General features: G+C 42.6%; 2 protein-coding genes across 2 annotated transcripts in view; one reads left to right on the forward strand and one right to left on the reverse strand.

Annotated features, from left to right (window-relative positions):
• LOC120222321 (protein FAM151B-like) overlaps window positions 1-13,762 on the forward strand; it is a 42,743-nt gene extending 28,981 nt beyond the window's left edge. Inside the window, exons 5-6 of the mRNA XM_039220124.1 lie at window positions 8,897-9,064; window positions 13,470-13,762. Of these exons, the coding sequence (XP_039076055.1) occupies window positions 8,897-8,989 (93 nt within the window). The 3' untranslated portion in view covers window positions 8,990-9,064; window positions 13,470-13,762. The remainder of the gene's footprint in view (window positions 1-8,896; window positions 9,065-13,469) is intronic.
• Window positions 906-2,601, reverse strand: ANKRD34B (ankyrin repeat domain 34B). The gene has a single exon (XM_039220119.1). It carries the CDS (start codon window positions 2,594-2,596, stop codon window positions 1,052-1,054), a length of 1,545 nt encoding a protein of 514 aa, XP_039076050.1. The 5' UTR covers window positions 2,597-2,601; the 3' UTR covers window positions 906-1,051.
• Window positions 13,763-25,854: the final 12,092 nt, after the last annotated feature.

Here is a 25,854-nt window from a genome sequence, read left to right on the forward strand (position 1 = left end):
ATACTGTTTAATCTTGACCGAATATTTAGTGTATTTTGTAATTGTTTCTATTGGCTTTCTTAATTTTAGCTAACCTAAGATAATCTAATAATCAGCTTTTCTTTTCTAAAATGAAGCAAGCATATAGTTTCTATTTGTGATAAATCCCCATTTATTTTTTGTTTTGGTTGTCCTTAGAACAACAAGAATAATTTGATATAAGTAAAGAGGAGTGCTTTTAAACTTTTGCTTTATCTTGTTGTTGGGAACCTATGGATAGACTCTAAAAATAATAGCAGGAATTAAAAGATATGGAGAGAGAATTCCATGAAATTACATTAAAACAAAGCCAAACACAGCACACCAACATTTCACATAGATTATTACTAGCTTGTAAAATGGATCTGTCACTTGGCATTGAATAAGTGGACAACATGAATATTGGCTGCCTAGTCTACTATAATAGGTTGGCCGTTTTAAATTTTTAATTAGAAAAAAAATTTAATTTTAATTAGATTTCACCTGGCTGCAGTCAACATTTTTTAAGAATTAGTTCATTCTTTCTCTATGCCTTAGGCTTTGTACATTTGGCTTATTGATAATAGAAAATTTTATAACTGTCACTTTTTTTTATGCTTTTGGCATCATGGAAAATTACAATCTTATTTGTTGACTTATAATGTTAAAAAAAATGTTTATTGATTTGAATGCAGGATTTCCTAATAAAATATCTGAAAAATCTGAAAAAAAATGTAAAGTCATCTCCAACATATGTGACTTTTTTTTTCTGATTTTTGTTTAAATTAAAAACTTGGACCACATGAAGGTTGTTAAGAATTAGAGATTTTGAGAAGTATAGCTTTAATTTTTGTTTGAGAGAATTTCCTTAGCAGAAACTACGTATTATTTGTGTTCACAGTGCCTACTAGGATACACAGTATATTTTGATACCTCTAACAAGTACAGACTATCCAATTACAATATTTTAAAAGATGAACATTTGAAATTTCTTCTCTGGTTCTGTATTTCTCTGATGTAGACATTTGAACAGAATGTGCTTTCTAGTCATCTCTTAAAAATTTACTAATTGCTTAATTTGTTCTGTTTGCAATGACTGTCTCCTCAACAACATTTTTTTACTTTTGAATTCTTTGGGGAACATAGGAACTGTTGGCATAAGCACTTTCTGACCACAAGAAAGGAGGCTAGAAATCTTATTATTGACATTGATATCTGAGATGGGCGGATGAGGATTCACATTTAAGGGTGGCAGAAATCCCGGTCTGGCTTGCGTAACATTGTGATCTAAAGGGAAAGCTCCTGAACCACGCCTTTCTAAAAGTGCATGATTTCTCCTACTCAAGGGACCTGAAGATATATTCTCCAACAATTCTTTGGGCCCTGACAACAGGGAAGGAGATGGTGAGAGGATCTTTTTCTTTCCTATAAGTGCTTTGCCGTCTTCTAAAGTTGCAGGGGTAAGACCAGCTGAGAGCTGGGAATCAGAGCTGTAATGATTTGCCCCTGAGTTTCTTTTTTGAACTATACTTTTTAAGGTGGAAGCAAATATCGTCTGGTTAGAATCTGGATCTGGGTCAGCAGGGATTTCAATGCATTGCTGATTTCCTTCTGAAAAAAATGATTGATAATTTATTTCATCATATGACATCTTTCTCGAGCTGGCCTGATCTAAGGCTCTCAGCAAATGTGCAGTGTCTTTTACATCAATACTTTGGTGCCTAGTGATGAATCGCTTGGAAAGTGCCAGCCCATTGGTTTTGTAGGATAATTCTTCCTCTGGCGTAATATCCTGAAGCTCCTCTTGCAAGGAGGCCACTCTGTTTTGGTGCACGAATAAGGGAGGACTCTTGATCCAGGTTGGAGCCTGGTGTAGCTTGGGCCCATTAGAGGCCATGGCAGGCTTCCTCACAGGGGAGCCTGGGTCCTGTGTGTCGTCACTACTTCCCGAGAGCTCCAGACCTTTTAAGCCAAAAAGTGTCATTTCAGTTTCAGAAGAATGTGTAGGTGGCAACGAAGCTGTTTTTATGTCTATTTCTGATGGAGTGGCACAGGAGGCTGGGGAATGACACCCATCTATATCTACAGGAGGCATATTTAAGTACTGTTTGGTAGTGTGCCTGCCAGAGGGTGATTTTGCTGTTGTTATAATAATGACCTCTTTCCCTTTTGCCTTGAAAGCACTAAGTAGAACTTTCAGGGTCTCTCTATCCTCTGAATTTATAGCATAAACAAGGGCCGAGTAACTAGAATGATCTTGCAAGCTGAGATCAGCCCCACTGTTTAGGAGCAAAGAAACAACTTCAGGACCGGCTTTTTCTAAGCAAGCATGCATCAAAGCAGTTTTCCCAGATTTGTCCTGTATGTTGGGGTCAGCATTGTTTTCTAACAGGTATTTAACCATTTTGGCTTTACTGACACTTTGGTGATCAACATGTTTGGTCTTACAAGCGATCATTAAAGGTGTTTCCCCACGGTCATTGCTCTCATTAATGTAGGCACCACCTTCTAGCAAGAGTCTTGTGAGGCGAAGCCGGCTCTGATGGACTGCTTTGATCAGGGAATTTCCATCACTTGAAATTTCTACACCTTCATCCATCTTCAAAAGTCAGAATCAAAACCTGGTTATCAAAGAATACAAAGAACAAAAGATTAGCCAGAATTCTAATTTATATTCATGCTGGTATTCATAATTTCTGAAATATATGTGTATAGAGCAACAGTACATAAATGAGATTATGGTATTAATAAATATAGAACAAAATAGTGAATTGCAAAATAAAAGAAATTTTAGAATATTTTCAAAATCTTCATTGAATATTTATGATATAGTACCAATGGAGTACTTCCCTAAATTCCACATTAATTAAATAATAATGCACTTATTTTCTACTTGTGTAAAATATTTTAAAAATAATACTAAAATGGGGCACCTGGGTTTATCAGTTGATTAAGCGTCTAACTTCGGCTCAGGTCATGATCTCATGGTTCATGGTTCGAGCCCCACGTCGGGCTCTGTGCTGACAGCTAGCTCAGAGCATGGAGCCTGCTTCAGATTCTGTGTCTCTCTCTCTCTCTGCCCGTCCCCTACTAGAACTCTGTCTCTCTCTCAAAAATAAATAAACTTAGGGGTGCCTGGTTGGCGCAGTCGGTTAAGTGTCCAACTTCAGCTCAGGTCATGATCTCATGGTTCGTGGGTTCAATCCCCATGTTGGGCTGTATGCTGACAGCTAGCTGAGAGCCTGGAGCCTGCTTCAGATTCTGTATCTCCCTCTCTGTCTGACCCTCCCCTGCTCACACTGTCTCTCTCTCAGAAATAAATAAAAACATTAAAAAATTTTTAAATAAATAAATAAACTTAAAAATAAAAACTATTTCGAAAAATAATACCAAAATGTAATTTAGGCAAAAATTCCAAAATTCTGTGTAATTGCAACTGAATCAATTAAAATATAGCATATTTGGGGTGCCTGGGTGGCTTAGTCAGTTAAGCGTCCGACTTTCGCTTAGGTCAGGATCTCGCGGTTCGTGGGTTCGGGCCCCGCGTCGGGCTCTGTGCTGACTGCCGGCTCAGAGCCTGGAGCCTATTTCAGAGTCTGTGTCTGCCTCTCTCTCTGACCCTCCCCTGTTCACGCTGTCTCTCTCTCTCTCCTAGAAATAAATAAAAGTATTTAAAAAAAATATATAGCATATTTATGGCTGATTAATCTAAAAACTTCTCAGTGTTAAATTGCTTAAATGTGCTTTTGATTAAATAATGCAACTATTACCTAGATTTTTCAATTTGAGGGGCATTTCTATGTTTCTTTTAAAGGATGAAAAATCATTTGAACTACAAGACATTAAATAACAGACACAATAACTGACACACTGAGATGGGAATGGTGGACATGTGATTATGCATTTTCCTTGATTTCGTTATTTAAACCATACATTAGATAATGGAGTTAGCCACATACAATTGGTTGACATTTTGGGGGGTGGGGAGGGAGAGAGAGTGTACATGGGGGGTGGTGGAGAGAGAGAAGCCCAAGCAGGCTCCCTGCTGTCAGGGCAGAGCCTCAGGCAGGGCTCCCTGGTGTGGCTCAATCTCACTAACCAAGAGATCATGACCTGAGCCCACATCAAGAGTTGGACACTTAACCAACCCACTGAGCCACTCAGGTGCCCCTGTTGGGTTACATTTTGACAGTAGTACATTTGCTCTGAAAAAGGTTTCTAGGCTAGAAATGTGAGTGATGTCATGTAGTCTTTATAAGCATTTTATTTTTTCTTATTAAAACAAATTTATTTATGTTTAATTTATTTAAATAATTTAGATTCAAACTCCTTCAACAGATAATTCCATTAGTTGATAAGAATTATGTCTTGGGGTGCCTGGGTGGCTCAGTCGGTTAAGCGTCCGACTTCGGCTCAGGTCATGATCTCACAGTTCCTGGGTTGGAGTCCCGCATCGGGCTCTGTGCTGACAGTCAGCTCAGAGCCTGGAGCCTGTTTCGAGTTCTGTGTCTCCCTCTCTCTCTGACCCTCCCCTGCTCATGCTCTCTCTCTCTCTCTCTCTCAGATATAAATAAAAACATTAAAAAAAAAAAAGAATTATGTTTTTAGACCCCTGGCTGGCTCAGTCAGTAAAGCATACAATTCTTGATCTTGGGTATGTGAGTTCAAGCCCCCACATTGGGTGCAGAGCTTAGAAAGGAAGGAAGGAAGGAAGGAAGGAAGGAAGGAAGGAAGGAAGGAAGGAAAGAAGAAAGAAAGAAAGAATTGTGTATTATGTCTTTACCTACAGCTGAGGAATGTTTGTCTTTGAATAGCCCTTAGAGCTGGGGATAAAAATCAAATGGAGTTTATATTGTATTTATTTATTAATGGGTTTTGAAATTTATTTATTTATTTATTTATTTATTTATATTTTTGAGGGAGAGAGGGCACAAGTGAGCAAGGAGCACAGACAGAGGAGAGAGAAAGAATCTGACACAGTCTCCTCACTGTCAGCACAGAGCCTGAAGCTCGGCTCCAGTTCACCCAGTCTAAGGCTTGAACTCAAAAATCATGAGATCATGACCTGAACTGAAATCGGATGACCAAAACTGACTGAGCCACCCAGGTGCCCCGAGTTTAATATAATATTTAAGTCTGTTTTATTTAATGAAGTAGGTTTTAGAAATTGCTAAGTATTATTTATTCTACTCATTTGCTTTTATGGTTTTATGTTTATTTCTGAGAAAGACAGAGAGGATGCACATGTGCAAGGAGGGGAGTGGCAGAGAGAAGGGGACAGAGAATCCAAAGAAGGCTCTGTGCTTAGAGCAGAGAGCCTGATGTGGGACTCAAACTCACAAACCAGGGGATCATGACCTGAGCTGACGTTGGACACTTAACCTACTGAGCCACCCAGGCGTCCCTATTTTACTCATGTACTTTCAAATTAACAATATGGCACATAAATTTTTATTGGATGATAGAATAGATAATAAATACAATGAACTCTTGACAGAAGAAGAGGTGAAGAGAAGAGAAAGAAAATGAAAGGGGAAAGAAAGACATGCACACAGAATTTAATCTAACAGCCATAAGCTCCTTTTATATCTTGGGCACTGAGCTACAAAGGTACATGCTCTAGCCCTGAAGAGCTTACTCAGTTGTTTGGAAGAGATATTACATAAGCAGCTGGTTATGAGTTAAAGTCAGGAGAATATATAGGCTTTGGTGGCTTGGAGACTGAGGGGCTTCACAGAGGCCAGCCATTTGAACTGGGTCTGGAATACTAAGAGTTTGGTAGGCAGACAAAGTAGGAACAGAGAAATAGAGAATGCTCCTTGTGCAAAAACCTAGAGGCTTAAAATAGCAGTTATTTATCATATATCAGGCTCTATTTATGCTGATATAGCCAAACTTGAGAAAAATATTTTAACAGATGGAAACAGGGTGAATATGGCAGAACACACACCTCTACTTTTTCCCCTTCCTGAACAAGCTCCTGAAACTAAAGAATTTTTTTAATTTTTAAAAAAGTTTTTATTTTAAAATAATCTCTGCACCTAACATGGGACTTGAACTCGCAACACTGAGATTAAGAGTTGCACATTCCACTCATTGAGCCAGCTAGGCACCCAAAGAATTTTTAGTATATGTGCTGCCGAAGCGAGCACTAAAGAATTTTTAAAAAGACATAAATTCACAAGGATGTCAGGAAAAGGAGAGAAGACAATGGCAAAATTTGGAAGCCAGAAAGCAGATGGACCAGTGGCAACCAGCTTAGCCCACCTGAAAAGGCTGTGCCCCAGTTCATTTGTGATAAAGCTGAGAACTAAGCCCACGTCCGTTGCAGATTCCTTGAGAGAGGCGGTACAGCAGGAAGTTCTAGAACTGGGTGGGTGGTGCTGGTGCTGGTGCTGGACAGAGTAGCTAAAATAGTGAGGACTAGGTGAAAAGTTGAGAAGCAGTTAGATCCCTAGGTCCTTGCCATTAATAGTGGGACCCTACCTTGGAACAGCAGCAGCACCATTCCCTGAAGTTTAATCAGAGACTCCGGTCCAGACCTACTGAACCAGAGCCTACAGTTTAACTAGATCCTCAGGTGATTTAGATGTTCATTAAATTTGAGAAGCACTGCCTTAGGTCATTCCTTCACTCCAAGCCATGAGGAGATACGATACTACCTGTGCCATCTGAGATGTCCAGAGCTTTATTCTTCAGAAATGGTGAAACAGAGGGTCTCTGAACTGGAAGACACCCAACATATTTGCAGGCAAGAACACAGAGAATAAGTGATTGGATGCTTACTGACCACTGAGTGAAGGGACTCACAGTCTTCTCCCCAACTCAACTTCAAGAAGCTTGACAGCTATACCCTTATTATTTAGTAGAATATTGCTCTCAAGGATCTGACCTGCCTAAAAAAAATATCTAAGAGAACCTACCACAGAGATTCCCTAACATGCCACCCAGATCATCCTACAGTGAGGTTTAAAGAGTATAAGCCTTAAGGCCCCTCCTTGGCTCAGTTGGTTAAGCATCCAGCTCTTGATCTCATGGTAGTGAGATAAAGTCCTGTGTCCAGTTCTGAGCTGGGCATGGAGACTGCTTAAGATTCTCTTTCTATCCCTCCCCTGCTTGCACTCTCTCACTTTCTCTCTCTCAAAAAAAAAAGAAAAGAAAAAGATTACAAGCCTCACCCATGTGCTCAAGGCTTTCCATCAGCTTTTTATTTCTTTAATTTTTTAAAAAAGCTTATTTATTTTTGAGACAGAGACAGAACATGAGTGGGGGAGGTGAAGAGAGAGAGAGGGAGACACAGAATCTAAAGCAAGCTCCAGGCTCTGAGCTGTCAGCACAGAGCCTGATGCAGGGCTCAAAGCTACAAAATGCAAGATCATGACCTGAGCTGAAATCGGACGCTCAACTGACTGAACCACCCAGGTGCTCTATCTTTAATTCTTTAAATATTTATTTATTTATTTGAGAGAGAGAAAGAGTCCCTGCATGTGAGCAGGGGTGGGGCACAGAGAGGGAGAGAGAGAGAATCCCAAGCAGGCTCTGAGCTGTCAGCACAGAGACCAATGTGGGGCTTGATCTCACGAAACGAGATCATGACCTGAGTTGAAATCAAGAGCAGATGCTTAACCCGCTGACGCATCCAGATGCCTCTTTATCAGCTTTTTAAATAAAGCCCTTTAGGGACACCTGGGTGGCTCAGTTGGTTAAGCCTCCGACTTTGGCTCAGGTCATGATCTCATGGTTCGTGTGTTCGAGCGCCGTGTCAGGCTCTGTGCTGACAGGTAGCTCAGAGTCTGGAGCCTGTTTCAAATTGTCTCCCCTCTCTGACCCTTCCCTGCTCACACTGTCTCTCTTCTCTCTCTCTCAGAAATAAATAAAACATTAAAAAAATTAAATCAAGCCCTTTACTTATGAACAGATAACAAAAATAAAACACAAAACAAAATGAAACAGCCTCTTACTTTAAAGATAGAGACCAGAACAAACAGAAAAAAAGCAACTTGGACGAAACAGGTATTAGTCTGGAAAATGAAAATTTCAAAAGCTCATTATCCTCAAAGAGCTAAGAAGAGCTAAGAAGATGTTGTAACCATGAAACAAAAATAAGATTCTATGAAAAAAGAATATTTGGGGGGTGCCTGAATGACTCAGTCAGTTAAGCATCTGACTTTTGATTTTGGCTCAAGTCATGATCTTGATGTTTGTGAGATTGAGCCCCACGTTGGGCTCTGTACTGACAGTGAGGAGCCTGCTTGGAATTCTCTTTCCCACCCTCTCTCTTTCTCTGCCTCCCCCTCTCAAAATAAATAAACTTAAAAAAAAAAAAAAGAATATTCAGAGACCATAAAAAGAGTTCTCAAAAGATAACACCATACAGACTGCAAAACTCAATAGAAGGGTTAGATGATAATGTTGATAAAATCACTAGCAATTACGCAAAAAGAACAGGAGAGAACAAAAATAAGAAAATTAGAGGTCTACACTAGGAAATCCAACAGTCAACTACTAGAAAAGTTCTGGCAAGACAAAATAGAAAAAGTTCATGAGTGACATGAGTTTCCAAGTTGAAGGGGCCCAATTAGAACACAGCACAATAGACGAAAATGGACCTGACCACGGCACATAGATGTAAGTCTCTAGAACACTGAGAACAAAGAATATTCCACAAGCTTGGGGGCAGAAGGTGGGGAGTGGGGTAGATAGGTTACATGCTTAAGTATCAAGAATTACAATGGATTATATCAACAATGGTAAAAGACAGTGGAGGAAAGTCTTTAAAAATCTGAAGGAAAATTGCTTCGCAGCTTAGAATTCTATATCTAGCCAAACCATCAGTCAAGAATTGAGACATATTCTTAACAACCTACCGAAGGATTTATCTACCAACTTGAAATTGTAGAACAAGAAAGATGAAACAAAGTACCAGAGGCTGGAGATCATCTTAGAGGAGAGGCACAAAAAATTCCAGGAAGATGGCGAAGGGCCAGGATAATGGATGTGCACAGACATCATCTCTGAGATCATACTATCATTTTACCACCTTGTTAACTGAGAACCAGATGCCCAGGTGAGCCTGTCCTCAGTACTTATCTCTCCTTGCTTTGTCCTGACCATGTCTCTCTTCCCTCTTCTATGCTCAGCTTTCTGGGGCAGCTGGTGCCACTAATTTTAGCTCTGCTCAGTTCTGCTTTGATCTGCTTCAAGACCTGGGGATAAGTCATGGTGAGCTTAGGAGGAGAAAGACTGAACATTCATTCCCCTTGGATATCCAGAGTTTGGGCTACACTACGGCCCTGCCAGAAGCCCTATAATGATGAGCCCCTTGTTATCCAGGACTCCTGCCCTTGCTCAGAAGGGGCTCTTATAAACGCTGGGCCAAACTCTGATCCAGAGACTGTTAAACTTACCTTCTCCTGAGAGCTTTAGTCATATATTGGCACTATATGCCTTTTTTTTTTTCAACTAATTCTTTGCTTGCTACCCAGTTTAACAATTAATTTACTTGAAGATCATATACAAGTGGGAAACTTAAAAAAAATGTAATGATTAACACAGAAGTCAAGAGAAAGGTACTTTTTGGTGGGCATAGGGAGAGCAATGCAATTTGGGAAGGACACACAATGACTTTTATTTTAAGGTTCTGGTAATGTTCTGTTTCTAATCTGGGTGATTTGTATATACCTGTCCATTTTATTATTATTCTTTAAAAGAACATATTTCACATACTCTTCTGTATGATAGTACTAATCTATTTTTTTTTTTGTAAAATAGAACATGTATACAGAAAAGAACATAGCACTTACATAAGATATGTTCCATAATTTTTATTTTTTTAGGAGCATCTGGGTGGCCCAGGTGGCTAAACGCCTGACTTCAGCTCAGGTCTTGATCTCATGGTTCATGGGTTTGAGCCCTGCATCGGACTCTGTGCTGACAGCTCAGAGCCTGGAGCCTGCTTCAGATTCTGTCTCCCTCTCTCTCTGCCCCTCCCTGACTCGTTCTCTGTCTCTCAAAAATAAATAAACATTAAAAAATTATTTTTAAAAAATGTATTTATTTTAAGAGAGAGACAGAGCAAGTGAGTAGGGGAGGGGCAGAGAGGGGGAAAGAGAGAATGCCGAACAGACTCTGCGCTGTCAGCACAGAGCCTGATATGGGACTTGATCTCATGAACTGTGAGTTCATGACCTGAGTCAAAATCAAGAGTTGGACACTTAACTGAGCCACCCAGGCATCACCCATAATTAAAATTTTTAAAAAATCATCTTAGATCATAGCTTCTTACAATATAATTCAGTTTTGTGGTGTTATCAATAGTATTTATGCCTAGACTTTCAGGAATTTCAACTTGTGAGCTCCTGAAAGGCAGTATTCAAAAGAATGTACTTATTCATTCCATCATTCATGATGTTAATAAGCAAAGAACAATATTCAATATACACATACATAAATACAATGAAAGTGAATGCTGCAATTTTTGTCCCCATGTGCAACATTCTAGAAAAGCTATTCAAAAGCCAGGCATACCTGCAATTTGGGACCTTAGGAATTTAGGATTGGTTGACAGCTTGGGTCCCAACAGAGGTCTATTCTGAAAGCAAAGCATCTGAAAAGAGCTCCCAAAAGAAACCTTCTTTTAGCGTTTTTCACATACAAATGGGTTTAATAAAGCAGAGATGTAGAGAAATTAGCTGCAACATAATATCAGATATAGAAACCATTTAGTAACTGCAATTCTGGAAGGTATATAGTATCAGTCATATAAAAACACCTTTGACCAAAAGTGACATTTGAGAAACATTTAATTGAGAACAGGTTCCCAGATACCAGATCTCAATACTATAGTCTCATATAGTTTCTACTATTGGGACCAACCTTGTTTTGTTTGTTTTTAAATAAAAACTCCTACAAGAATCTTTTGAAAAGACTTTAACATTTTTTCATCCACCCTCATGCTAAAGGCCTTCTCCATAACACTGAACCTCACCACGTTCTGTCATAACTTTCTGTCACCTAGGTTGGTGTCAGAAGGTTCTGGGAAAAGAAGGGGAGCTGGCCATGTACTGTGGGCTGGGCTGCTTGAAGGGGGCAGTGGCTCCACTGTGGTCCTGTGGGAAGGGTGGGAGCCATGGGCTCCAGGGTTCTCTGAAGAAGCTGGGCAGTGGCACCACTAGCTAGTGACAGCTAGGGGATATCTCTGTCTTGTGGATGAAGGCATAACCCTCCCCTGGGCGCTGGAGAACTGTCTAGAAAAAAATAGCAACAGCAAAGCCTTACTCTTTGTTCATTTTAAAGACTTCCAGAGCCCCTTGGGTTGCTCACTTTTTAAATTGTTCACATTTAAGTAGAATAGTTCTAAAGTTGTTTAAAATTAAGTTTCACAGAGAAAAAAGCTGTCAGATACTTTATTGTCCATAGATATATGTTTGGTTTCCTGGTGTCTTATAATCAGTACATTACTAGAATAGTCCCTTTGTCTTTATGCCTTTACTCTCTAGTTCTTTTATCATAGCTCATTCACCTGCACATCAAAAATGCTGATATTAAAGTTCAATTTATCTACTCTTCATAGAGCTAAGCCCTACCTGTAATGAAGATCATTTCTCAAGCCTACGATTATCCTACTTCAGATATATTCTTGCTTCCTGTCTCCTCCTGTGAAACATCCTCATTGAGCACCCCATGCTGATACTGTATTAACATTCAGTCAGACCCTTTGTTATAATGTAGCATATAAATAATTTCCAAATTCAGTTACACCATCCAAATAGGTAACAGTTCAGCTGGAGAAAGTTGAGGAGTCAGACCCAGATTTCCATTCTGATTCACCTACATACTAGCTATATGCCATTGTTCAATCTCAGCCTCTCAGTCTTGGGTTCCTCATTGGTGGGATGACAAGGATTAGGGATCTAGTGTTCATCCCTGGTGGGGAGGGGGTGGAGCAAGGTGATGAAATCAGACATCTAGGAAAAGACTTTCCTATTGTGCCTTACTACTCATTGTATTCTTCTTTTTACAAATTTTTTTCAGAATTTAGATTTCTTTTATTTTTATCATGTCTCTAATTCACAGACTAATTAAATAACATAAAATATTTAAAATGTAGTTTTTAAAAGATCGATATAATTAATGTTTTGTAAGCATAAATGGAATCTATTAAATGAATATGGGAAAAATAGCCTTAAATGTACTTATAATTTCCAAATAGAATAATTTCAGCATATTGTAAGATTAATCAATAAACAGCTGGACAAATTATTTTTTATTTTAAAATTAGAATGTCTTTAACGTCTCTTATGATTCATCATGGTATACTTACTATGTTCTTTTAGTTTCTTTCTCTACTCTCAAGACCCCACTGAAATTACAATTTAGTTATTTAAAAAAATTAAATATATATTCTGAAGAACAAAGAAAACCTGGAGGAGAGAGATATCATTAGAGAAGCAATTTCAAACAAGCTTTGGAAAGCGAGTGGGGATGGTGGTGTGGTAAACTGCCTTAGTACGCCAGACGCTACAACACAGAGCCTCTGGGAGGTGGCCCCCATGACAAGGGAGCCAGTTTACCCACAGGACCTGTGAAGTTTAGGGCTGAGAGGCCCCAAGGGACACAGAAAGTGACAGTAAGGCACAGGGCAGAAAATAAGGATGGCTCAAAGTCTGTGGACAGAACATCTAGACCCCACCAAGTTGAGAACTTTTCCCACCCCAAGTTGAGAATCACTGTCCTAAGCAAGAAAACAAGATTTCTTCTCTGAACAGACTGATCTGAAAGGCTGAAAATAGGGGATAAAGTGAGAGACTACAGGCTGAATAGTGGAATTTCCAGATCTTGGCCCTGCTAGCAGGGACTAGAAGCCAGGAAAAAGAAGTAAAACAGCACCGGGTCTTAGAATTATGAGCCCTATTAAAAGTATCTGTTGATAAATGAAGCAATTCAAATAACTACATTCGCCCCTCCAGACACCCACTCTAAATAGAAATAGAAAGTTACCTGAAAATGTTATTCAAAATTTCAGACTTCACTTATGTCTTTTCTCTCCTTGGATGAATTTTTTGTCAGCCAGCTGTCAGTTCCTACTGAAGGAAATCAAAGCTATTCAGAGTTACATAAATACCAATAATTTGTTCCACACGTTTCTCCCATTTGGAGTTTAGTTTTTTAATTCCTTCTTAAGACATCCCTACAGTGTTTGTTCAGTTAATTATATTTCAGTGATTGGGAGTCTGTAAAAGTGTCTGGAGTGGGTCCCAGGCACCACCATCCTGTGTGTGCAAGCCGATGCTTGGCCTGTAAGGATGCTGGGGTTGGGCCTCAGCATTCACTTGGCCTAGCACCCCATCACCCCATTCCATGCAGATGAGGAGGCCATGCCAAGGAAGGCGGGGTGGGATACCTCCCAGTCACTCTGCTTTCTCCCCTGCTTACCAGGACTTAATTAGATCTTCCTGTGTCCTTTCTTTTAGGTTTCTTGCTTCTTGGATACCAGCTTCCCACAGAGTAGAGTTGTTTTGAGTACCTGATTTGAGAGGTACCAACCACGGCAGTACCACATGGGCTGAGGTATTTAAAAGCCATCTTACAGATGATAGACTTGGCCTTCCCTGTGGCTCTTTTTCTCCAAGCCACCCATTTTCCTTGCATTCAGAGAGAAATGTTTTTTTCCTTTGAGACTCTGACTCTACCTCCAAACAGGATCTGTGTTCCCACTCATAAAGGGCAAGGAGGCTGGAAATAAACAAATGGGTTTCAAACTGGATTTTCAACCCCTCACCCTTGCTCCAGGCTGTCCTGTCTTTGTGCTACCCGCAAGGGAACCAGGGCATGCTCAGAACGGGCAGCAGGCTATGCAGTAGAGACTGGGGCTCTGTCTCTTCCCAAGTTGCCAACCCTTGGGAAGCTGATCCTCTGAGATTCAGTTTCCTCATCCTAAAATGGAGATAGTATCTACAGAAGATGATTGTAAGAATTTAAAAAAAGATCATTTGCCATTTAGGAATTAAATATCAGCTTCTAAACATGCATCACTAAATGTGTCTCCTGGGCTGATGGGGTCTGACAGTGGGAGGCCAAAGTGCCTACACCAATGGGGTTTCCACCTTCTTTGGGCATAGTCACATGGAGAGCTTATTAAAAGTAAGATTTCTGGCTCCACGCCCACATATGCAATAGGGAGTGCTTCCTATGCACACTTGGAGAAAACAGGTGACCAACTCTTCCTTCCTCATCCAGTCTCACTTCCTATCTGCTGTCAACCCCTACCTCAGGCTCCAACCAGGCTGTCTCCATCACTGGTCTCCTGGAGGAGGCAAAGGGCAAAGATGACTGCCGTGGCTTGGAGAGGGATAAAGGAGCCCAGGGGTCTAGAGAAGAGTACAACCCTTACTTAGAATGAGCCAGGCACTATAGGTTTGCTGTTTTGCCCTTCCCAGACAGGTCTGAAAAATTCAGAGGTGTAGTGGGCAGCCTAAGGTCAGGTTGTGGGGGCCAGTGGCACTTACACTGAACCAAGTCCTGCCACAAGCAAAACGTGTGGCTTCTTGCCATGCAAGGAAAGGGGCAGAGCCAAACAAAAGATGCATCTGAGATTGTCCCAGGCAATGGAATGGCTTGCCAGGAAAAGTGTTCTTCTCTGGCACTGACTTGTAGGAAATATTTTCAAATTGCCCAAGGGAAGGAGTAGCTGCTAAGGTTTGCTTTGTTTCCCACACAAAGCCAAAAGGGACTGGTGTCTTCTAGTTACTTGTGTGTCCCCTAGGCCTCTGGGCTGGGCCCCCGGGCAGGCACACCCCCAGCCTGTCTCAGTAGACACCCCTCCCAGATGCACACACAGACACACAAACCTATACCTGCAAGTCTCAGGGAACCAAGATGATAGGATTTCCAAGCTGCTGAGGATTCTGGCTGTGTCTCCACAGTCCCCGCTGGCTCCAGGAACCACGCTTGTTTCCTCAGTTTTTCCTGAGAGCGAGAGCGAGCAAGCCCGTGGTGCTGTCGGAGAAGGGCAAAGGAAGGTGACTGGGGCGACAGCACCGGGGCACCGATGGGGGCGGGGTGTGCGTTCTGTCGCCTTGTCTTTGAGACAAACAGGCAGCTGGTGAGCTGAGGTGATCGCCATCCACGTGAAGGGGCTCTGCCCAGAGGGGCTGAGGAGCGGTCCCCGCACCGCCAGCCGGGAGGACACGGCCCTACCTTGGGAAATGGCGCGCGGGAGGGGAGCAGCCATTGCTCCCATCCTGGGGCAGGCGCACCTCTGGACCCCGGACCTCCTCTAAGAGGTACCGGTTCCAGGTGCCAAGGCTGTGCGCGCCCGAGAGGCGCCGGGACTGGGCTGCCCGCCCTTGTGTGGCTCCCATTTGTCAAGCCAGTGGCTGCAAAAGGCTCGGCAGCCCCCTACCCGTCTCCTGCACCCGGTCAGTACCTCCCGCCTCCGGGCCGCCCAAGGCACCTGCGGAGACGCGCGCAAGTCGGACCCCCAGACCCGCGCGCTCCAGAGGCCTCGCGCGCGCCGTTCCCGCTGCGGCGCCAACCCGCGCTCGCGAGCCCCTGCCCGGATGCTCCCCGACATCCCGCAGCCGCTGGCTGCCCCTAGCCGCCCTCCGGCGCTGCAAGGCCGAGAAGGAGGCGAGGTTCAAGACCGAGCCGCTGCAAAGCCGGAGCCGAAAACAGGCAGGGATTGAGAGAGGCGCGAGAACGGGCTCGAGTGGAGTCTGGCCAGGCCCCTGTACTCTGGCAGCCCTCCGCTGGTGCCGGGTCTCGGTCCTCGCTGAGGGCATTGCAGTGTCAGGTTGAGTGGGAGCTGCGGGCTCCCAGGGCCTGAGCTTACCGACCGGAACGCACCGAGGCCGCGGGGCCCCGGGCAGCGCCCGGCAGCCAACACGGCGATCCAAAGTTTCTCCAAGTGTGGCCTGCAGAGACCACGTCGCAAGCTAACCTGGGACGCGCTGTCAAGCCGGCATCGGCGCCTCCCACCCTGGGTGTCTCCTACCCTCGGCTCGGCTCAGACCCTCAGCGCGGGAGGTACCAGGGTGCCGTCTGGCTGGCTTGTCTCCGAAGGCTCCTGCGCGGCTGGAGTCTCGGATCCCGGTAGGTGCTACCCTGTCCCCGCCCCTGCTCGGGCGAGAGGAGCGCTGGGGGCCCGAAGCCGCGAAGCGTCGGAGCGGGGGCCGGGAGGCGCGCACCTCGCCAGACTCCCGGGCGGTGCGGCGTTTCCGCGGGGGGGGGGGGGACGCGCTGGCTCTTCGCTGCTGGGCAGGTGGGGGCGGCGGGGCCAAAGGCTGCACGGACCCTGGGGCCAAAGTCTGCCTCTGAAGCTCCGCCCTTTGTCCCCAAGAGCAGCCCCACCACAGACACGCCCCTGAACACAGCCACCGCGCCGTGGCGGGGACGACTCTACCTAGAGTACGGGCGGCAGGGTCTTCCTCACTGCGGGGAGACCGCCACCCCTACATCCCGGCCTCTGGTTCCCCCGGTCACACCTGCATCTCTCCCTCCATTGTATTATCCACCCGGCTGGTCCGTGCGTCTGTCTCCAGCGGCTTCTTCTAACCCTCCCCATCCCTCTACCCGCTTAGGTAAAGCCGGAGTCTCACTTCAGGTTGGGGTGTTGGTGGCAGCAGCCGTTCGTGTTTTTGTTTTTATGCGTTTATAACTTTATTACGCTATTACTAAAACATTAATATAACACTTCAATAAAATTTAACAAGATGTGTATTTTATATGATAAACTCTGCTGCAATGGTTTTAACTCTTGAGAAGACTATGACCGTTATTTGTTGTTGTTCAGTTAATGTCAATCCAAACTAGTTTGTAGTTTTGAGCCCTCATAGGGGGAAAGTAAATTGATCTCTGGACAAGCTTCTTTTATTTAGGAAAAGAACCCGTTGAAATGGGATTGTAGTAAAAATATATAAAGATGTCACAGGGCATCGTCACTTTCAGTTGGGCTCTGGGGAATTGGGATCCTGGATCTGGGTTGCCCTGTACCCCACCCAATATTCATGGGCGATTATAGGGTCCCAAGGAGGCAAATTTGGATGAAGGCTCAGATCTCCTTTCCTCCATATAAAAAAAAAGTTTTTATTAAAGTATAGTATATATTAAAAGGCACACATTACACAACTTCAATGATTTTGCACAAAATGAAGTATCTTTAAGATCAAGAGACCAGCTCCCCCGAAGGCTCCCTTATATTCTCTCTTTGGAGGAGGCAGAGTAGTGGCTTCACTCAGCATCGATTATTTTTGCTCATATTTGCACTTTATAGTAATTGAGTCATGCAGAATATACTCTGTTGTCCGACTTCTTTCGCTGGACATTATGTTGACGATGCAAACTGTCTATGGTCATAGTTTCTTCACTCTTTTTGCTGTATAGTATTCCGCTGTGTGAATTTATCTAAATGTATTCAACTTACTACTGATAGACATTTGGGTAGTTCTCAAGTATGAGACTTTATAAATCATGCTGCAAGGAACATTAAAGTAAATGTCTTTGGTGAATATTATATACGTTTTTGGGGGCGCCTGGGTGGCTTAGTCGGTTAAGCGTCCGACTTTCCCTTAGGTCATGANGAGAGAGGGAGATACAGACTCTGAAACAGGCTCCAGGCTCTGAGCTGGCAGTCAGCACAGAGCCCGACGCGGGGCTCGAACCCACGAACCACGAGATCATGACCTAAGTGAAAGTCGGTCGCTTAACCGACTAAGCCACTCAGGCGCCCCAAGAAAATAATATTCTATGTGGAGAATCTATCATATGGATATATCATAACTGAATTACCTACCTCTCCCCAGAGGGACATTTAGATTGCTTTGAATCTGTTGCTATTATGACAATCTTTTAATATATATTTATAATTATGCAATATATATTATATATACATTTGCAATCCCTTAATATATATATATGCAATTTTTGGCATATTTTATAAGCATATCTTTGTGATCATCAAGAATCCATTCTTAATATATATAATAGAGTTCACAATAATTTCCATTTCCACTTAGATTTGAATATAAATTCTACTAGATCTATTTCTTACATATTTCATATTCCCCTAACTTAAATTCTTTATTTTGTTTTAATTTTCTCTTGTTGGTACTAGTTCCTGAAGAAGAATTGGTTCCTCATAGTGATCTTTTATCTCATACGTAAAAGTACTCGCAAGCTATGCTCCATCTGCTCTTCCCGTTCAGTGCGGAATCTAAAACATAAGTATGTTTAAGACTCTCCTCTATCTGCCCAAAGTAAGCTAGGCTTTCCCATACATAGATAATTTATCCTAACAGTTCAGTGAATCACTTTATTACAGAGCTTGGAAAATGAGACAGCCAGAGGTCTGAACTCAGGTACCACCATCTTTCCAAAATCTTCTGCATTCTCAGACAAGTTAGGGCCTAACTTTAAAATCAAACCTCCCATAACACCCTAGGGGAAAAAAAACTTGGTTACATATATAACAAAATGTTACTACATAAAGATCCCTCACACTCACAGGCCAATAAGAAAAGCAAAAAACAAAAAAGTGCACATAACCCAGTAGGGAAATGGGCAAAAGGTATGAATTGACAAATTCACTAAAGAAAAACACGTATGGTCAATAAATACAACAAAAAAATGTTCATGAGTCATCATAAAAATATAAATTAAAATATAAAAAACACCAAACTATAAAAATTATACTAAATAGTATTGGAAAGTGCACTGTGAACTTTGCACCACACACAAAAAATGTAATCTAATCTAGTACAACCTTTCTGGAGGTTATCTGTATCTGATTTAAATTATAAGTACTGATTGACACAGATATTCAATTTCTAGAAATTTATCCTATGAAAATAATCAAGAAAATGTTATTCTCAATATCCTAATATTGCTTCCTTTCTTTCATACCACATATCAACATCTGACTTGCCCTTATCTATTGTTTCCCTTTTCTCCACTAGAATATAAGCTTATTATATGCAAGGACCTAAACAGTACTTGCCATATATTAGGCATGTAATGAATACTGGTTGTTGACAGAATGTGTAAAGATTTATCTCTAAGAATTTTCCAAACTGTAGGGTTTTAAAATTAAAATGTTGGAAAAATCCAATATCCAACAGCAGGGGATTGATTAAAACAAAAAATCATCAATAAGGACAACTATGTAACTGTTAAAAATCAGTCTATAAAAGGGGCTCCTGGGTGGCTTAGTCGGTTGAGCGTCCGACTTTCGCTTAGGTCATGATCTTGTGGTTCGTGGGTTCGAGCCCAGCGTCGGGCTCTGTGCTGACTGCCAGCTCAGAGCCTGGAGCCTGTTTCAGTCTGTGACTCCCTCTCTCTCTAACCCTCCCCTGCTCACTCTCTCTCTCTCTCTCTCTCTCTCCCCTAGAAATAAATAAAACATTAAAAAAATGCTTTATATACATTTTTGGTGGGTACACACCTAGGAAACATACATACAGAGGTACAAATATGTTCAGTTTCTGTAGATATTATGAAATAGTTTTTCAAAGTAGATGATCTAATTTTCACTGTTTTATTAGTTTCTTTTTGCTGCTTGTAACAATGACCACAAACTTAGTAACTTACAACACCAGAAATTTATTATTTTACAGTTTTTGAGGTGAGATGTGCAAATTGAGTTTGCCTTTCCCAGTTTCTAGAGGCTGCCTACATTTTTTGGCTGGTGGTCCTTTACTCCAATTTCCAATCTCATTTTCTCTTTCAACTCCGCAGCTTTTGTTATGTCTTTTTCTCCCTCTGCTCCCTTCTCTCCCTTTGGCCCTCTTGCCTTAACCCTTATAAGTACCTTTGTGATTATATTGGGCCCACTCAGATAATCCCATCTGAAGATCCTTAGTTTAAACACATATGCAAAGTTCCTTTTGTCGTGTAAGATAACATATTCATAGATTCCAGAGACAAGAATGCGAACCTTTTTGGGGGCCTGTTATTCACCCTACTACTCTTATCCGCAGGGTATTGAAACCTGCTATATTGGATGGATAGAGAAAGGCTGGACTGCAGAGAAAGAGGAAAAGAGAGAAAGGAAGGAGGGAAGGAGGAAAGAGAGTGAGAGAAAGGAATGGAAGGAAAGAAGGAAGAAAAGAAAGAGAAAGAAAGGAAAGGAAAAGGAAGGAAGGAAGACAGAAAGACAGACGGAAGGAAGGAAGGAAGGAAGGAAGGAAGGAAGGAAGGAAGGAAGGAAGGAAGGAAAGTGGAGGGAAGAAGGAAGGGAAAGAAAGACCGAAAGAAAAAAGGATGTTGAAGCCTGGAGATTCAGTTCACCTGGAGGATTGGCTCTGTTGCCCTAGGAGCTGTGCCAGGACTGGTAGGCAGGAGAGGGAGGCTGATACTGGAATATAACCTCTGGCCACCACTATCCTGGCACCACCAGTGTGTCTGGGGCCAAGGGCTTTCATGTAGAGAATGAGAGTCTAGGTCAATTTGGGCCCGGGCACCCTGCCAAGTGAAATGTTCGGGAAGGCAGACTTTCCTCTGTGAGGGTTGGTAACAACAGCAAGAAAGCAATGGTGAACAGATCACATTCTGCATTGTGGGTAAGACCCTGTGGTCAGCAGACCGTGCCCCCACCCCACCCATGTTCCTCTCCATCCTCCAGGCCCTGGGGACTGATCTGTTTCAGGGTTAATGGTGGAATTATGGGGACTGACTTCCCACAGTAGGTGACGTAAGGTGAGGATGTGAAGGGACGGCAGAGCCTGCCAATCTAGGCAAGCATGCCCATGCCTTCATTGTAATTTGAATGTTCCAGGAAGGTGGATGGCTTTCATCTAGACTTAAGGATCAGGACGTATAGTATCTACCAACTTCTGGTCTAATTTTGGTCCAGCAAAGGACCTTGAAGGAGATAGATGTTACCATCCCCATTGAAAGAGATTAGAATTAGAATGTTATTATCCCCATTGTGCCAATGAGATCGCCAGAGCTCCAAGCAGCTTTCTGATTTCCTCGAGGAGTCTCAGGAATGGAACCAAGAGCAGAGCAATCCTCGCAGCTCTTCTTGCTGCCCTTGGCGCTGCCCCACTTCCCTGGTGTGTGAGATCCACTGACACCTGAAGTCATGGGAGCTGAGAGGCAGAGCTGCCCCAACATGTGCAAACCAAACTGGACACATCCTACTCTGTGGGTGATGCAGGGGAATTGCCTGGTTCCATGCCTTCAAAACTATGTTTTGGTGGGGTTTTAGGAACAAGTAATGGTAGATGCATGTGTTTGATAACCATCTTGATCAGAAATCCCTTGTCAACTTTCTACCTTCCAGAAATGAGCTGAACACTTTGGTCTATTGATGGAACTCCTCCATTTCTCTTCAAAATGTTTATACTACAATTCATTTGCTACCTATTTAACTGGGATCTCAAGACAGAGAAGAGATGTGTGGTTAGTCTGTCATTTTGAATTAAAAATTCCTTGTTGGGGCACCTGGGTGGTTCAGTCAGTTAAGCGTCCAACTTTGGCTCAGGTCATGATCTCACAGTTCGTGAGTTTGAGTCCTGCGTAGGGGTCTGTGCTGACAGCTCAGAGCCTGGAGCCTGCTTTGGATTCTGCCCCTCCCCCACTCATGCTCTGTCTGTCTCTCTCTCAAAAATGAATAAACCTTTAAAAATTTTTTAAAATCCCTTGTTAATCATCTTCATGGTTATAATCATTATTAATAATAGTTTTCCTGGGGTTGCCTGGGTGGCTCAGTCGGTTAAGCTTCCAACTCTTGATTTTGGCTCAGGTTATGATCTCACAGTTTGTGAGTTCTGGTCCCAAGTTGGAGCCTGGTTGGGGTTCTCTCTACCTGCACCCCACCACTCCAGCTCACATGATCTCTCTTTCAAAAAAAATTTTTTTAATTAAAAAAATTTGCTCCCTTGTCTTTTTTTATTTCTTTAATTTAATTTAATTTAATTATTATTATTATTTTTTACAAATAGTTTATTGTCAAATTAGTTTCCACATAACACCCAGTGCTCATCCCCACAAGTGCCCTCCTCCATGCCCATCCCCCCCTCCCCCCCACATCCATCAGTCCTCAGTTTTTGTCAGCATTCAAGAGTCTCTCATGGTTTGCCTCTCTCCCTTTCCCCCACCATTTCCCCCCTTCTTCTCCCCCTTGTTCCTCCGTCAAGTTCCTCCTAATCCTCCTATACGTGCAAACATATGATATTTGTCCTTCTCTGCCTGACTTATTTCGCTCAGCATAACACCCTCAAGGTCCATCCATGTTGCTACACATGGCCAGATTTCATTGTTTCTCATTGCCATGTAGTATTCCATCGTATAGATAAACCACATCTTCTTGATCCATTCGTCCGTTGATGGACACTTAGGCTCTTTCCATGTTTTAGCTATTGTGGAGAGTGCTGCTATGAACATTGGGGTCCATGTGCCCCTATGCATCAGCATTTCTGTATCCCTTGGGTAAATTCCTAGCAGTGCTATTGCTGGGTCCTAGGGGAGTTCTATGGTTAGTTTCCTGAGGAACCTCCACACTGTTTTCCAGAGGGGCTGCACCAGTCTACATTCCCACCAACAGTGTAGGAGGGTGCCCGTTTCTCCACATCCTCGCCAGCATCTAGAGTTCTCTGATTTGCTCATTTTAGCCACTCTGACTGGCATGAGGTGGTATCTCAGTGTGGTTTTGATTTGTATTTCCCTGATGAGGAGGGATGCTGAGCATCGTTTCATGTGTCTGTTGGCCATCTGGATGTCCTCTTTGGAGAAGTGTCTGTTCATATCTTCTGCCCATTTCTTCACTGGGTTGTTTGTTTTTCGGGTGTGAAGTTTGGTGAGTTCCTTATAGATTCTGGATATTAACCCTTTATCTGATATGTCATTTGCAACTATCTTTTCCCATTCCGTTGGTTGCCTATTAGTTTTGCGGGTTGTTTCCTTTGCTGTGCATGCTCCCTTGTCTTAAACAGCTTCCCCCTGCCCTAACCTCTTTGTCTTCCCTTCTATTCCCCTCCCACCTCCCAATTTAGGTCTCTCTGCCTTGACTGCTTACGTAAGTTGTTCCAAGTTCCCAAGGATGGTGTCAAATCTTTGGAATCTCCTTTTACCTCACCCTTTTCAAGTTTGGGTCAACTGCTTCCTGGGATCACTGCTCTGCTGTGACCCTGGGATCTTGTTCTGTGATTCTCCTGGATGGACCCCGTTTTCTAGATCCTGGGCCTTCCTCTTTTTTAATTTACTTCTTCTATTTGTTGTTACATCTCTCCAGTAACTTCCTAGGAAGAGTATGTTGAAGGTAAATTTTGGAGTCCTTGCATAGCTGAAAAAGTCTTCATTTTACCCTCACACTGTTTGATTGTTTATCTGAGTATAAAATTCTAAGGTGAAAATAATTGTCCTTCAGAAATAGAAGGCATTCCTCCTCTATCTTCTAGATCCCAGAGTTATTGAGAGAAAATGTGAAGCCATTGAGATTCTTGATCTTTTATTTGTGACATGCCCACCCCCACTCCTACTCTGCCTTTTAGAAACATGGACTTACTCTTTTTCTACAGTACTCTAAAATTTCACTTTTATTTGCCTTAGTCTGGGTTTACTTTTATGTAATCTTTTAGGAATTTAGTAATCCCTTTAAATCTGGAAACTCCTGTAGTTTAGTTCTGGGTAACTTTCTTGGAAAGCAGTTACTAAATAGTGCAGTAAACAATATATAGACAGTCAGAGTGGTATAAAGCCCTTGAGTTTTAACTTTGAAGACAAAGCACAGAAGACTTCATTATAATCTCAGGAGAGAGTAACCTTTTATCAATCTCAATGATATAGAGATAAAAGTATAGATTGCAGGGGCACCTGGATGGTGCAGTCAGTTAAGGGTCTGACTTCTCTCAGATCATGATCTCATGGTTCGTGAGTTCAAGTTGCGCATAGGGCTCTGTGCTGACAGCTCAGAGCCTGGAACCTGCTTCAGATTCTGTGTCTCCCCCCTCTCTGCCCCTCCTCTGCTTGCACTCTGTCTCTGCCTATCTCTCTCTCTCAAAAATAAATAAAGATTTTTAAAAAAAGTATAGATGGCAGAGCAGGGAGTTAGGAGAAAGGAAGTGAGTGAGATGAGAGTGGGGTCTCTGATAGCCTCGTGTTACAAAGTAGGGGGTGGTGGTGAAAAGGTGCGACCTACATATGATTGAATAAAAACGACAGATGTTAACTACTGGAAACACTGGAATAGTGACACTATCCAATATCGCTATGAGGGGAAGCAGTGGTGCGGTGAGGGAGTGACCTCACCTGTGAGGGACCTGTGCTGAGAAAGCAGGGAGGGGGGTAGGGTGCAGCATTTAAACAGGCAACTCTTGTTGACTAACTTTTCTGCCCTGTCTTTCAGAAACTTCTTTTGAATTGCTTTTTAAAAAAATAATTTTAATGGTCATTTTTAAGAAAGAGAGGGAGAGAGGGAGAGAGAGAAAGGGAAGGGTAGAGAGAGGGGGACAGAGGATCCAAAGCTGGCTCCATGCTGACAGCAGAGAGCCCGCTACGGGGCTCAAACTCATGAACCATGAAATCATGACACAAGCCAAGGTCAGAGGCCTAACCACCCAGGCACCTCTGATATGTGCTTTTAAAGAAAAAAAATTTTGAGGCAAAATTCACACAACAAAATAAACCATTTTAAAGTGAACAATTCAGAGGTTTCAGAGACAGATTTTATAATTTTTTTTTTCCTCAGAGAGAGAGAGAGAGAGAGCATATGAGTGAGGGAGAGGCAGAGAGAGAATTCCAATCAGGCTCCCCGCCCCATGACACGGGGCTCGATCCTATGATTCTGGAATCCTGACCTGAGCTGAAATCAAGAGTCAGCCACTTAAGTGACTGACCCACCCAGGCATCCCAGGAGCAGTTTCTGTCAGCCTTAAGTGGGTCCTAGAGCAGCTGTGGCAGTCAGGGGATGACTGTCTCCTCCTTTCCTCCACTGTCAGTGCCCTTCGATCTCATCAATTCAGAAAAATATTTAGTGTCAGTTCTTGAGATGCAAATACATTTTTCAAGGCCTTTTTTATTTAAGAAAAGATCCAAATGCAATGAATATTATCTTTACGGAGAGTTCTCAATTGGAGAACCTAGAGGCTAAAGGCCAGAGGAAGACATTAAACATTAAGCTTCTTGTCACACTGAGCAAAACAGAGCATATTTTGCTTCCTATATTCATAATTTTCTTCCCCCTGGTTCCTTTCTGGTCATTTCTTCATGTCTCTGTCTTTCTCCATACTGTCCTAGCATAATGGGAAGCTCCCTGGCTGAACCTTCCCCTAACATTTTTTTTTTTTTTTTTTTTGAGAGAGAGGGCACAAGTGCATGAGGGGGCAGAGAGAGGGAGCAGGGAGAATCCCATAATCCCCAGCATTTTCTAAACCTTAACAGCATAGAGTGGAGATGGGCTGCTTGCTATTTCCAAGATGCCAGAGTTTTTCTGATTCATCTTTGGGAGAAGATTGCTCTCCTGTTCTGGAAAGGAAAAAAAAAATTGCTTTTGATATGCTGGGAAGATGGCAAATGAGGGTTAACACCTCCATTTAAGAGTCCTTGCTTAAAATCTGTCAGCCTTAGACTTGGCTGTGCCCAGTCTCGCAAAACTCCTAGCTGTCCACAGAGGTCCCATGCATCCAGGCCCTTCCTAATAGGAGGAAAGTTGCCATTAAAGAATAGCTTCAGAATGGTCTTTAATGGTTACCAGACAGCAATAAAATCTGTTTTATGTTCAACCCTTGATCCTTAGGCTACAATCCTTAGGCCAGTCTATCTTTTCCCTGGGGGTAGGAGGTGGGCCTCTGTTATCTGGTCTATATCCTAGCAGATGAATATTTAAATGGCTCTCTTGGATTGCAGACTGAATCCTTCAGA

The sequence above is a fragment of the Hyaena hyaena genome, unplaced genomic scaffold (genome assembly GCF_003009895.1).
Source record: "Hyaena hyaena isolate Hyena2069 unplaced genomic scaffold, ASM300989v1 scaffold_862, whole genome shotgun sequence".
Lineage (NCBI taxonomy): Eukaryota > Metazoa > Chordata > Mammalia > Carnivora > Hyaenidae > Hyaena > Hyaena hyaena.